The following is a 15,179-nucleotide window of genomic DNA, read 5'->3' as shown; positions in this document are numbered from 1 at the left end:
AGGCACATTTTCTTCATAATTTTATTAAACCATAAAACATTAATTTATTCAATGGCGGTAAAAATCCAGAACCTAAAACGAGTTGGCATACATTTAAAATAGTTAAAAGCAAATATTTATATTTGAAATAATTATGGCATGACTGCGACAAATAGCAAAATATACGAAGCTGTCTATAGCACTTTTTATTGCAAAATATTTACATAGCAATTAAGAAATATAATTAAAAAAGCATATATTCTAATAGGAAAAAGAAAAAAAACACAGCTTAAAAATATCATCGACATTTTTTATATACACGCTCTTATCCGACGCAAAAAAGTAAGCGCTAAAATATCATCACCCTATAGAAACTATCGCTTGAACTTTTATTTTTACACATTTAGCTAATTTAACTGTAAGTTAATACCTAAAACCTATAAGATTCCGTTGGCGGTTCGCTATGCAGCAGATCGCTTGGCGGTGGCGGAAAATCAAGACTTGAATCCCGGGGTTTGTCGAACGAGATATCCAGTGTCCGAACGTCGTGTACGGACCCCGAAAAAGCAAAGTTGTCGTGTTTTTTCGATGAGGTAGGTCTCGGAAGGGACCCCGTTTGCAATGTTGATCCGTAATAACTTTCCGTGTCATAATCTCCAGTGGTTACAAGGTTTGATGTGCTATGAGAGACTGAGTATATGTTCTTAGACCTTGATTTACAGAAAGTTCCCATATCCGCCGGGGGTCTTGACATTTCATAATAGTCTTCTAAACTCGACCTACCACCACCATGTTTTCCAAAATCGGACATAGCAGACGACGCAGACGTAGCACTTTCCAAGCTTTTGTGACGTTGTTGGCGTTTTCGTTTTAATTTGGCCATGACACAAACAATAACGATGCAACATAGAATTATAACCGCAGACAGAGCGGCAACGATTATCAATACCGTCGTCTCTTCAATACCAACTGTTTCAGCAGCTAAAAATTTAACAGATGAATTTATATAAACAAGTTTATGCATTAGGTCGTTTTAAAATTCAACAAAGAGATATATTTATCTTTTAAAAACATATAAGAAACTTACATATAATTATTTATTTATTTTAACTCATTGAAATATACTTAATAAATATTCAAAACTGCCAAACGTTACCCCATGTTTGGGCCGTTAAGTCTGTGTATTCACATTAAAGATATTGATTTACAAAATTTTTTAAAATACCTGTGGTAGGAGTTTCTGTAGTTTTACTGAGGCCTCCGGGATTTTTATTTAAAACTATTGGCCCAGTACTAAGAACATGAACTCTTTCATTTGACCTTTTACTCCTCGAGTTAGCTGATGCATCACTGCAGTTCTACAAAATTACAGAACCAATGAAATCAGTTACTTTTAAACGCCAATTCTACAATATTTCGAACAGCCAAAGAACATTTTGTTTTAGGCAAAAAGCAGGACCTTTCCGAAGATATCAGACATTTTTTAATAGTGGACTTACCGGTTGACACTTGTCTCCAAAGCAAATCTTAATTTCGCAGTGAAGCCAAACATGGTCGTAATTGACAAACTTAAACACCGAACCCTCCCATCGAATTTGTTTGCTCACACCATTTTTATTAATCTTGACTGTGCCGCCCAGGTTTTCAGGTAGTGCACAGTAGTCTTCGATGATGGAGTAAAACCCTGGGTGATCTGGAGACCGATCGGGCGTCGCCCAACACTTTCGTACAACCTGTAAAATATAAGACGTACAGTATAATAATATTTTAAATATTTTTTCATATGTCAACAAATTCACACAAAAGATTATAAACAAAAAACATGAAGTTTAAAAATCAAAACATTCCTGAGCTATATTAATAGCTTTGATTTTACCATAAATGTTGAATCGTCTTGAGATTCCAACAAATTAATGCCGACATACAAAGTTTCTTCAGCAGTAAGGGCAGGCGGTGTTAGGTAAGGGACCGCGTACGCCCCCGTGCGGTATAGTTGCATCACTGCCGAAAATTCACCGCGACCCGAAATGTTAAATGTTAAGATTTGCATTCTAAAAAGAAAATTTCAAAGTATTGGAAAATTTATGTTTTAATTTTTACTGTCTTATCACTGAAAACTATTTTACCAAATATACATTTAACCAAAAAACATATGCCCATAACATTTTGCAAACAATGAGACATTGTCTACAAATTCTAATTACCCTAATCCTTCTTTAAAAAAAAGATATTTATTTGTTAAAAAAAGTGTCGTTTTCGAAATTAGGAAACGATACGAAAACATTGAGATTTTTAAAGTGTTATGTTACAGAGTTTTGCATTTTCGTAGATGATGTATATAGCACGTTAGTATAGTTGACAATGAATCATAAAATGCTTTTAGAACCTTTAAAAAAAAGTCTGTGGTACTTACAATTTAATTTTCAAAAATACTGGAAAATGATTAACATAAAAAAACCAGGTTACCGTATTTGTTGTGTGACGTAGAAAGTACTAAGTAGCGTAGTGAATGTATACACGCTAGTACTTTTTACGTCATCACAAACAGGGCTTCCCTTTTCTTTTTTTTAATTAATTTTAATTTTTTTTTAAGTTGTATAACTTAAAAAGTAGGTAAAATTATTTAAAGTTAAAATCATTTTTGTGTTTAGTGACACCAACTTTATTAATTTTTGAGTATAAAAATATCGCTTATGACTTTAAGTAAATTAAAATTCCAGTTCATTCTAAAATCAAGATTTTTACGTACGGTATTTCTGGTATAAACGGATATTCCGAAGTCACGTTTAAATCTATCGGAAAGGTGCACCAAATTTGCATGTGAATAAAAACCATCGGTAACCGTGGTACCCTGCTGCCCAAAATCACCGAACCGGATCGATCTTCTAATGATTGAAGCCAGTTTTTACGAAATTGTGAGTTCGACACAGTGTTGGTAAAATTTACATGAGTTTCGTTCAACTAAAATTTAATTGGTATATATTTAAAAAATACACAAAATAAAGAATTACTGTTATAGCACATGAAATCATTTAACCAAAAAGCATTTGACCAAAAAGTCTGTTAAAACCACATTTTACCCATATAAACCATTTTTCATTTCTGACAAGTAGTTAACCTCAATTTCAAAAAAAAATCTTTTTAAATTTTTTTGTTTTTATTTTAGTTAAATGATTTTGGGTTATAAGAGTGGATACCAAAAATATAATAGTGCTTTAAAAATGCAATTTAAATTTAAATTTACCTAAAAATTGTAAATTTACTTAAAAATTAGGTTTTACTTCAAAATTGTTTTTACCTCCATTTGTGTTCCACAATCTAGGATATTAGGAGCAATTGTATATCTGTATACTCCGTTCTCCTTGACACCTCTACATGCTGGATTCTCGTGATCGTTTAAATGTAATGGTCCGTATTTGCTTTCATATTCGCCAATAACATCCTACAAAAATAATTCCGATTAAAGTTTTATACGTTATATTATACGCACCATATTTGCATGGTTTTTGAAAGAGTTATGTATAAAAACATTAAAAAAACGCTTATATTTACTTGATCAACTAAAATAGTAATGTTGTTTGGTTTGCAAATCGTTGAAAAACCATCTCGAATTGGAATAACTCTTTCACTCGGCTTAGTTGGACCGCCCGTTGTAACTCCGTCTGTTAAAAAGGTACCAAAGTTTAAACTAAAAATAGGTATACACATCTTTTTAAATATTAGTAATTAACTACAGGTAAATTAATACTACACAAGTACGCGATCATGCTATTAACATAATTGCAACAAACAGTGCTATATATTAAACACAATTAGACACTTGTATATTTATTGGTTATTGTTGTTAGAATTATACCTGTAGTCGACGCATACGAACTAGTTGTGCTTTCGGCTGTCGTAGCCTGACGCACTTCATTCGTGGCGCTAGGTGTCAGTGTCGAGTCCTTCGAGGTGGTTTCCTGCTCTGCTGTGACGTCAGTGTTTGGGATAGTTTTCTGGGTGGTATATCTGTTATTGTTATCAGCGTTTGTTGTTTCTGCATATTGATTTGCAGTTGTTTCTTCGGCTTCGGTTAGCTTAGGATAATTTGTGGTAGTTTGTCTAGATTTGGTAGCGGTTATTTGAACCGTTGTTTCTCCGTATGTATTTTGTTCTTGAGTGGTTTGATCAATGCCAGTTGTTTCTTGAATGTCAGCGGTACTATAAGAAGTTGCTGCTTCCTCATTAGACAAGGATGTGGTCTCAGGCATGGTGGTAGTTATTCTGTCAGATTGCACTGTAATTAAGCGGGGTCGGACAGGAATAGTAGACGCAGGTGCTGGTTCTGTGGTGTATTCGCCTTCCAAGGTGACAGTCACGTATTTTGTGGTTTCCACTAGTTTATCGATGGCTGTTGTTTCTAAAAACTTGGCGGCTTGGGTTGTTTCGACAGGCTCGTCTACTATCGGCGTGACGTCACGATCCCTTGTTTCATCGCGCGGCATTTTCTTTGTTGTTTCTACGACATATTCTGGCTTTGTTGTTGTGACCAATAAAGTTGTTTCTTCAACTAATGGTGCGTTGGTTTCTGCACTCAAAGTCACATCTTGAGTGGTAGAAATTTTGGCTGGTACATCCGTAATTTTATCTGAAACGAGTGTTGGCAATTTTGTTGAAGTGGTCGATATTGTTAAAGTTGACGTTGTTGTTTTGATAGTACTTTTTGTAGAAGTAGTTTCTGGTGCCGTAGTGGTAGTAATGATTTCTGGTGCCGTAGTGGTGGTAATAGTGATTTCTGGTGCCGTAGTGGTCGTAGTAGTGGTTTCTGGTGCCGTAGTGGTCGTAGTAGTGGTTTCTGGTGCCGTAGTGGTCGTAGTAGTGGTTTCTGATGCCGTAGTGGTGGTAGTAGCGGTTTCTGGTGCCGTAGTAGTCGTAGTAGTGGTTTCTGCCGCCGTAGTGGTCGTAGTAGTTTTTGGTACTACAGTGGTCGTAGTAGTAGTTTCTGGTGCCGTAGTGGTGGTAGTAGTGGTTTTTGGTGACGTAGTAGTCGCAGTAGTGGTTTCTGCCGCCGTAGTGGTCGCAATAGTAGCGTCTGGTACTACAGTGGTCGTAGTAGTAGTTTCTGGTGCCGTAGTGGTGGTAGTAGTTGTTTCTGGTGCCGTAGTGGTCATAGTAGTTGTTTCTGGTGCCGTAGTGGTCGTAGTAGTGGTTTCTGATGCCGTAGTGGTCGTAGTAGTGGTTTTTGGTGCCGTAGTGGCCGGAGTAGTGGTTTTTGGTGCCCTAGTGGTTGTAGTAGTGGTTTCTGGTGCCGTAGTGGTCGTGGTAGTAGTTTCTGGTGCCGTAGTGGTCGTAGTAGTGGTTTCTGGTTCCTTAGTGGTTGTAGTAGTGGTTTCTGGTGCCGTAGTGATCGTGGTAGTAGTTTCTGGTGCCGTAGTGGTCGTAGTAGTGGTTTCTGGTGCCGTAGTGGTGATAGTAGTGGTTTCTGGTGCTGTAGTAGTCGTAGTAGTGGGTTCTGCCGCCGTAGTGGTCGTAGAAGTAGTTTCTGGTACTACAGTGGTCGTTGTAGTAGTTTCTGGTACTGCAATGGTCGTAGTAGTGGTTTCTGGTGCCGTAGTGGTGGTAGTAGTTGTTTCGGGTGCCGAAGTGGTCGTAGTAGTGGTTTCTGGTGCTGTTGTGGTCGTACTAGTAGTTTCTGGTGCTGTTGTGGTCGTACTAGTAGTTTCTGGTGCGGTTGTGGTGGTAGTAGTAGTAGTTTCTGGTTCTGCTGTGGTTGTAGTAGTGGTTTTGGGTATTGTGGTGGCCGTATCAGGTTGTTGATCTTGATCACCACGTTCTACCGGAGGCAAAGCATTGGCTGAAGTTGTTTCAGTTATTTCAGTTCCTTGTGTAGTTGTTGTAGCTAACGCAATAGCCGCGTCGGCTTTGTTTGTTGTTTCCTCGTTTGGCCAAGTTGTCACTCTTCCTGGGAAAAATTTGGTCGTTGGAAAAGTTGGAAAACTTGAAAATTCGTATGGGATAGAATGATGAGGTGCGAGCGTTTTTTCCGGCCCAACCGTGTTTAGCGTTGTAGCTGTAAAAAGCAAAATGAAAAGCAGGGTCAAGCACAGGCGCAGGCAGATTGTGAAATTTGATAAGATTAAATGATTAGCGATGACGACATCGGCCGTGTATGGGTAATGATTTACTACAGTTACTTACAATAAATTCATGCAACCAGATACAGCATTAATCATAAATTGGTTTAAAATAATGATTTTTTAGGTTATGCTGTGTCGTAATTACCTTCGATTAGCTTTTCTGGTGATATACTAGTTGTTACTTCTGCTTTAGTCTGCATAACAAAACAACAAATTTAGACTAAAACCTTACAGGGTAAAATTGTAAGTAGTACGATATCGTAGCGCAATCAATTTTGCGATGTAGTTAAACAAATTAATAATAAAAATAATGTAATATGATAAAATAAGTTTAACCGTAAAACCAGCTTCGTCGGCAGATTCGGTTTCAACTACGAATGGTAACGTTGCACCTGAAATAAAACACAATATTTAACAAATTATTTCGTTCTTAAACCTTGATTAAATACTTGTATTATGTATAAGATGAGTATACCTGTCGTGGAAGTCGTAATGGAAGCCGTAGTGGTTTGTGCAGTAGTTGTCAAATCAAGTCCTGATAAAAACATTTAGAGTTTATAGATTTTTTTTATATAGTTATATTAGTTAGAATTTTTAATAGTTTTTTTTTTAAATATAAAAAATAATATCCTAAACAATATATTTAAGTTTAAAATATCTATTTTTAAGCCTGGTAGAAAAAAATAATATGTGTGCTATACCTGTGCTAGCAAAACCATATAATGGCTTGCTGTAGAGTAAGTTACTGACCGCGAAAATAATTAAAGAATATGACGTGTTGGTTTCTAATGACGTCAGCTCAACTACAGTGTCGTAAACTCGGTGACGTAATCGATTAACATCACGGTGTGTTGGAAAGTATACAACCTAAAAAAAATGTTAATTGTAAGAGATATCTGAATGATTTTTTTTTTCATTTTACAGAAATTCCGTTCATTACTGTAAACTTCTAGTACTTTAATACCAATCTAGGGCTTAATTACTTAATTACGAGGTAATGTTAAACATTTTTGTGTTTAAACTAATTTTTTTTTTTTTTTTTACTAAAATTTATTTATTATAATTTAACCTTTTAAAATTGGTTTTTTCTTTAAAAAATTAAAAAAAGATAAAAATGGCTAGTATTTGAGTGTGCACAAGTTTGGAAAACAAATCATTTATTTTAATTCTTGCGTCTAATTTTGAAAGTAATTTTATAAAAAATGTAATACATGAAATATTTGTGGTAACTGATTTTGTTTAAATTATAATCCAACTTTCGGCATCCGCTTACATTACTATATAATCTTCCACCACCATCTAATTACCAAGATTTGCTGAAAAATTGGAATTACCCAAGCAAGCCTCTTAGAAATTCAGACATAACACTCAATATCGCTTACGTCATTTTCAAGCACCAGTGTCATTTCTACACGATATATTACAATAAGGACATAATAGGCTAAATCCGAATTAATGTAATTCGTAATTAAGGACAAGTACGTCCGCAGGTCCTTTCCTTTTACTTAATATCTCGAAGAATTTAATTATTTAAAACAATGAAAATTCTTTGTTGTTACGTCATGATCTGATTAGGCTGTTTTGCCGCTAGGTTTGTACAGTAAATAAATTTACGTTTTCCGTGAAATAAACCTTGTTGTAAGTTGTGACTTCACAATTATAAGCTTGTATATTTTCGAAATTTTCGTATACAGAAAATTTTCTTGTTTTTTCGAAACTTACGGTTTTAAAATGCCCTGAAGAACTTTATATTGTGGTAATTATAAATGCATTCATTCTAGTAAGCTTAAATTTTATAATCCCAAAATTTTGAACGTAACAAATATCTATTTTTGCAAAAATCACACAAAATCCTTTAAAGAAAACTGTATTAAAATAGTTAAAAAATATATAAATTGTCGCAAATAGTATTTGCATACAATTACATCTCCTGATTTTACTAAAAAAGATTACCTCGTAATAATCTAATACGCCGGTTGGTCTTTTCCATGATATAGTTATCGCGTTGGTTGTCGACCTTATTGTTTCAACTGGGCCTATTGGCCTGGCTGGCGGGGTTTTTATTTCTTTTGTTCTAGGTTTAAAACTGAGCACCCCAAACGATGTACTGTATATATCCAAATCATAGATCGAACCTAAAAATATTTAGTAAATCAAATAATAGTTTTTATCAAACTATTGTTTTTCATTTGTTAGATAGACTAGTAGCCTGTAATGGTCGTAATCTGGTCTCCACTAGTGTCAGTGATAATTTATGTTTTAAAGGCCTTTAAATTGGTCATACATATAGCGTCCACTAAGTTCTATCATATTTAGATGACCATAAATTATGTCTTTCCAAAGAATACTCTGATAGTAAAACGCTGAAGTAATGTTGTTGTATTAAAAATATATCTAAAAAAACACTTTATCAATTTTTTATTGTATATTTTATTAAAATATTAAAATACACAACAAACCTGGGGTAAGTCCAGTGATAAGTCTTCTTTTCTCGGTTGGGTCAGCTGGCTCAATGACATCACCAGTTGGAGGGTCAATTTCAACGACAAAACCGTCCAAAATACCTCTGTGGGGCTCGTCCCACGAAAGCACAATGTCAGTGGGCGAAACCCTTACAATTTTAATTGGGGAGGGAATTTCGGGTGCTTTGAAATAAAATTTAATAAATAAAAAAATCTAAAAAAATGCTAAAATATTGTTATTGAATATTTTTAATATAAGTTTAGGTATTTATTGGATCCGGATAATCCACATTTGCCATTTTTATTTCAGAGGTTTGGCCGTTCTTGACGTCATAAATCGTGCTTAAATGGGCGCCTTAACCTCGAATTATTTTGCTCGAAAATAAATAATCAAGTTTAAACGGGTTTTGGTGAGATAAGTAGAACCAGTTGTTTATTTTGAGCAAGTGTGCAGTTTATTTTACAAATGCCTACCACAAAGTTAAAACGTATTGCATATTGAACGTGTACTTTAGGTATATCTCTGTTTTATACATTATTTTAAACTATATGATAATAACAATAATAAAAAACATTTAATTTATGAGTTATTCGACAATTTTGTGTTTTTTTTTTCATTTTTGTTCAACAATTGTTTTGAAATACATTTTTGTTTTTTTGTTTTTTTAGTTTATTTTTTAAATTTAAATTTGTTGGTGGTCATATTATTCTGTTAATTGCTTTTCAAATTAAAGATTTAACTGCACCTTAAAAGTGTTGAATTATATATTGTTATGTTTAAATCTGGTGTAGGATTAAAAGTGATTCTAATGTGAAAGTTTAAATTTAATATGTTTTTAGTATTTATTTTAGTCACAAGCATTTTTTTAATGTTTTAACACAAGGCTTACGCATTCTTTCCCCGACCACCGACATGTCACTAAAAGCTTCCCCGCTTCGGGTTTGAACTCCAAAGTCATACCAAATACCAGGAACTAAATCCCAAATTATTCGTCTTGTTTTAAGGGCCTGCGGTATTGGAACGGCAGCTGAAAATAAAAATCATAATTTTTTGGCATGTTTTTTTAACTATAAAAAAATATTTATCTTTAATTCTTTATAAAAGTTGCAATATGGTAAAAATATAACGTAAAGCTAAAAAAATAATCAATGGTTAAAAATTATGTTAATTAATTGGCATTTTTACGACCAATAATTAACAATTTGGCCACCTACTACAGAGGCCAAAAAGAAATGCGTCATTCTTAAAGACAAAGCCAGTAGTGACCTTAAACGTTTGAACGAAATGATAAATTAAATGAGAAAATATTCAAATTGGTCCCAAATTTGATTGATAAGAAACCTTTTCTAAGTGGCAAGACCAGTTAAATGAATAATCCATCAAATGGCAGAGCAAAAAGCAACGACGTAATAGCGATTGCGTGTCAGTCGTAACAAAAGTGGCATAAAGAATGTTGCAATTGCAGTAAGGCGATACTTTAACGTATTATTATTGAGCTCCCGATTTAATTTAACATTCTATCAGGCTGTTTTTTACGTACGGGGTTCAAGTATAAAGTATTGTTATAGTGACCCGCTAAACTTGCTTAAGAATAAGCTCTCCCATTGGGTTAAACTGTAACATTTAATAGCGTCTTTTAACTTACACTTAGTTGCGACTAAAGTGGACTGATATTATTTAAGAAAAAGTACATTCTTGTGACTGAGATTATTTAAAATTGCACTTTATCAATATTTATATGCAGTTTTAATCCTTTAATTTATATGGAGAAAGTCAGTTTAAACAACATTAAAAACGAAAAAAGTGTTCTATTTAACCTCCTTTAAATAACATTTTTCACAATTTTAAAAAGTTAAATTGTTCAACAAACGCCCCTTAACAACCAAAAATGTTTACTTAATTTTTTTTGGAAATAAAAGACAACCCACCTTGCAAGTAAATAGGGAGCCGAATCACCCCGTCCGGGGGCGAGACCGAAATATTATATCCATTAAAATATCCCACGTCCGGGTTCTCCCACACGATTACGGCTCCGTATACGGGGAACATCATGGTCCGGTCACCGTCCACCTGGTACTCTGAGAGCACCGGGTTCACGAACTTTGACACCCGAACTTGATAAGGTGACATCGGTTCTGTTTAAAATAACAAACAGTTTTTATTAAATTTTAAAAATACTTAATTTGTCGATCTTTTCCCCGAGGGAATATTGTCGTGTAACACTACTAATATAGTTTACCGAATAAACATTTGACCGAAATATATGCCCAATAACCGCATTTTACCAACAATAAGATCAAACAACCTCTCTCTTTTAACCCAATGCTCTAGTAAAAGCAGTTTAATTTAAAACAATTTTAATCTAAATGTTGGTAAAATGTCGTTTTCGAAATTTTGATTTTCAGATAAATGCATATTTAATTAACTAGTTTTCGATAATATTAAATACCAATTTAAAGTTGTATGACCAAATTCGGTCTTTAAAAAAGTTTTAACAAGCCAAGTTGTCTGAGTTTAACCTTAATTTAAATTTTAAAATATTCAAGAGCATGCTTGACCACAAACATATACTTACGAGTTGTAAACACGTCACTAGCCGGCGCACTACTTGTCCTTCCGTCGTTCGAAAAGGCTATGACGTCAACAGTATAATTTTTACCCGGAACTAAGTCGACCCAGGTTGCATAAATATCGTTTATAAACTAAATAAAAGCAATAATAAGGTAAAAGATATAAATAGAGAAGCACGTGTTCGTGTTTTGAGTCAGTTGTAAAAACAAAATGGAAATCAAACTGGTAAAGGTGAGCGCAGGGCTACAATCAATACACATAACACGTATTATGCAAAACACATGTCTGCAAAGCGTTTAACGTGCTGAATCTATTTTAAAATGTAGGATTTTTGTTTATTCTTGTTTAAAAAGTTTAGACAACTTTAGAAAAACCCTTTAACCTTTGTATTAATGTCAAACAATGTTTATATGCTAATAAACACGGAGCTCATTAACATCTTTTCGCAATTATCAAACCAATATCCGGCCAAATTTGGATTCGAAAATCCACATTAACACACTGCATAGCTATATAAGCTTCACGACAAGATTACAGGATACTTACCGGCAATAGACAATCCTTTATTCCATTCGATCGCTGTATTTACAGATTAATATAACGAAAAACTGTGACGCGTAAGCTCATTAAATTTACAATAGCGTTTTTGTTTTTTTATTGTTCCTCGAAGTGTATGCGAATTGGTGTGATTTTACAAATGGATTACATATGGAAAAATATAACTTTTTTAAGTATGTAAAAGTGCTTCTTATCCTATCATAAATAATTTAAATCGTAGCTTCACCATGCGAAACAATTTTTGAGGTAAAAATATAAAAATCTACACAAAATGTTAAACAAAATTTGAATTAGTTTTATTCGTACTTGGGTTTCCTCCGCTGTTTCCCCTTCGTCAAGAGGAGAGATTGTTGCCTCATAAGTGTTCACCGGCTCCGTGGCGCGCCACGCCACTGTCATACTGTGGGTGGAAACATCAGTGGCACTTAAGCCCACTGGTGGAGCTGTAGGCGTAAAAGTGTTTTTATAAAAATTAGGCTAATTTGGCGACATAGCTATATATTAATTAAGTGGTTTTGTAAGTTTTTTCTATTATTGGCAAAATTTAAAAAGATATTCAAAGGGTTTTTATATTTTCAATTACAACAAAATGTGATCTACTTTGTTTTTTATTTAAATTTTAATAAAAAAAGTTGTACTTACATAATCCTAGCGCTTGATGTGTTAAATGTCCAAACGTAATGACATAAAGTATAATCATCCTTAATTTTCTTAAAAACATCTAACAAACAAAAAGAGTTTAATTAAACCCATTACATTTCTATAGAAATTCGAGCCTAATAAAAAAACACATAACCCTTTTGCTAATAGTCATTTTTTAATTCTAGCTTAGTTAAACTAAACAAGCCTGCAACAATGCTTGCTGTATAATGTACAAAAACGCTTCTAAAAAGTCAAGTTAAGTTATTAAAAGTTAGACATCACGTTTACGAGGCCGTATTAATCTAAACCCTGACTTTGAGGTATTATAAGTGCACTAAACGCCCGTCACCTTTACGACACTTTCAAAGAATTGTGCTTTTGACCATTTACAGCAACTAATTTGTTACATCGCTCGTTAAACACTGTACCGTCTAATCGATGCAGTTTAATGGTGAAGTCTTATTGGCATGCGTACAACCTTTTTTTAATCGTTCTAGCCTTGAGTATTTATCTCCGTGGCTCAAAGTTCTATTTTTATGCTAAAAATAATGCATGTTGTGATGTATTGGATTGATTGCAAGCGCGAATTCAATTGAAGCAAAAACGCATTGTTTAAAATTCCCTCTGTTACGTCACGGCCCAGTTGGAACTAGCGGCGACGAGCCTAAAACAATGACAGAAAATCCAACTTTCGATCGCAATAGACAAGCGAGTTGATATATTGGCATTTAATATGATTTCCAACTGTTTATTGGGTCGTTCACTACAAGTTAAAATAACCTTTTTCCCCCGAAGAGATTTACTTTTTATGTAACTTATCAAAACTTAAAAAGTCTCCATTTTCTCATAATAAACTGGTATTTTATTGCCACAGCATACATTTGTAATAAAAAGTAGCATCGCCTTTCTGTATCTAAAAATGATTTTATTTCGCTTACTTTCTGACTTAATTGACATAATGACATTTGTGCCTAAAATAAACGAGGAAGTGTAACTTTGTTGTACGGAAGTTAAACTTGTGCGGAATTTTGGTTAATTTTCACGTGTGCTCAGCTGCTGGCCAACTAGCTCTTCAAATGAAACATGCTAATTATAAGATTTAACTTATTTCTTATCTAAATTCAACGACGAAATTATCGGGTTTTGTCGAAATGAAAGGAACGGCTCGGTTGCTACAAGTAATTCTTAAGAAAACGCAAGCTGGACAGGTAACAATTAAAACTAGTTGTTCCACCGAGCTCATGCAAAAATCGAACGATGACGTATTTTAATAAAAGTAAAACTGTAATTTAACTGCATCACACAAATTTGATTGACATAATATAGCCTTTGATTTCTAACCACATATCACGGCTAAATTTTATAAGCGTTCTAACAACACAGTTAGTCTTCCTTGCTACTGAAATGCGAGGCCTAGCTTGACTGAAGCAGTCCCGAACTAAATCGAAGCGCACGTTTTTTTTAAGTAATCAAAAATCTGTAATCGCATTAATAAAATAACATAACCGATCAACTATCCTTTTTAAAACAAACCATGTTTAATAGCACAAATACTTATATCTTAAAATTATAAATATATTTTAGAATAAATTTATATCTAATTTTTTAATATGACTCCATTTACCAGCGAAATCTTAATCTAAAATAATTGGTTTTGTTTATTGTGACTTTTTAGAATTACGAATACCATCGGGGTTAAACAGGAAAAATGTGTGCAAAGACTACATCCTTCAATAAGCGTTTACTTGTTAACCCTAAAATCAAGTATGGCCGTAAGCCAATACGTTCTTACATTGATAGGTCATGCAGGCATTCAATGTTTGTTTCACCAGCAAACGTCTTGGAGCCTAGAAATAGGATTAACGCGAGTAAAATGCGTCACTACATTAAGCGCTACCACATTACTTTTATCTCGGTAATTTCTAAGTTTATTTTTGAACTTGTACTTGTTGCGGAATGCATACCAACTACGTAATAAAAAAAGTAAAAGCCTAAAACTCAGTTTTAAAACTTGATTATATTTAAAGCATTATGTGTTCAGATTGACACTAATCTAATGACAGTGGTTGGTACCCAACAATACAACTGTCGAAAGTTAAAATATTTTTGTTTTGTTAAAGGTAAAGCCTGTTATGATTTATGCTTTAAACATAAACAATAAAAACTTGTATTTGACTTAAATCTAAGTTCTGTTGCATGGATTGTGGCTTACGACTTAATACCAACACATAGTTAATTTCTGAATACCATCTAAACTTTATTACTAAATCTTTTAACTTAATAAAACTTTTCAAAGGTTATTGGTCACTTCGTCCCCTTCGATCATAAAACAAAAAACCTAATCAAACACTTAGCAGTGTGACTTTTCAATGTGCAGTCAACAGGTGCAGTTTTTATATCACGTTTGTGTATTCGAAGCGTTGAGGTAATTTATAATACAGACGTGGATTATTTTATAGTATGTTAAATTAATTTCTAAACAAAATAGATAGAACAATAAACTAATTAAATTGTAAATCAAATTATTAACGATAAAATTTTATTTTTAAAATGTTAATACCTCATTGGCACTTACTTTCTATTAAATTGGAAACAAATTAAAAGATTTAAGTTAAAAAATAAAAAAAAAAACACTATTAAATGTTAAAAATAAAAAACAGTTAAAAAATTCATACCTTTTGTAGATGTTGTTTTTCAAGTATTTTAATTTTTTCAAGAACTCGTTTCTTCTCATTAAAATTGACTCATTATTATAATAAACACATTTTAATCTTCTTTAAAGAAAAATTCCCCTAAATTAAAAATAACGCAGATCGGTCGCAGCTTGGCACGACTGTAAAACAAATAACT

The 15,179-nt window shown here is 33.5% G+C and overlaps 1 protein-coding gene across 2 annotated transcripts; it reads right to left on the bottom strand.

The window, feature by feature from the left end:
* Positions 1-59: 59 nt before the first annotated feature.
* LOC145746409 (uncharacterized) lies at positions 60-15,036 on the bottom strand. Of its 2 annotated transcripts, none has more exons than XM_082564691.1 (20): positions 15,005-15,036; positions 12,330-12,408; positions 11,994-12,130; positions 11,134-11,260; positions 10,487-10,693; positions 9,448-9,585; positions 8,555-8,740; positions 8,049-8,230; positions 6,797-6,962; positions 6,571-6,630; positions 6,432-6,487; positions 6,241-6,289; positions 3,836-6,028; positions 3,532-3,641; positions 3,278-3,421; positions 2,729-2,940; positions 1,856-2,030; positions 1,479-1,712; positions 1,205-1,337; positions 60-960 (listed from the first exon to the last, which is right to left on the bottom strand). In XM_082564691.1, the coding sequence occupies exons 2-20, from the start codon at positions 12,406-12,408 to the stop codon at positions 410-412; spliced, it is 5,139 nt and encodes a 1,712-aa protein (XP_082420817.1). In that variant the 5' UTR covers positions 15,005-15,036; the 3' UTR covers positions 60-409. The 2 variants fall into 2 exon arrangements, with proteins under 2 accessions (XP_082420817.1, XP_082420818.1); XM_082564692.1 differs by having other exon boundaries at positions 3,836-5,920.
* Positions 15,037-15,179: the final 143 nt, after the last annotated feature.

The sequence above is a fragment of the Corella eumyota genome, chromosome 3 (genome assembly GCF_963082875.1).
Source record: "Corella eumyota chromosome 3, kaCorEumy4.1, whole genome shotgun sequence".
Taxonomy (NCBI): Eukaryota; Metazoa; Chordata; class Ascidiacea; order Phlebobranchia; family Corellidae; genus Corella; species Corella eumyota.
Note: the sequence above shows the minus strand (reverse complement) of the source record. Positions and strands in the feature narration are given on the sequence as shown.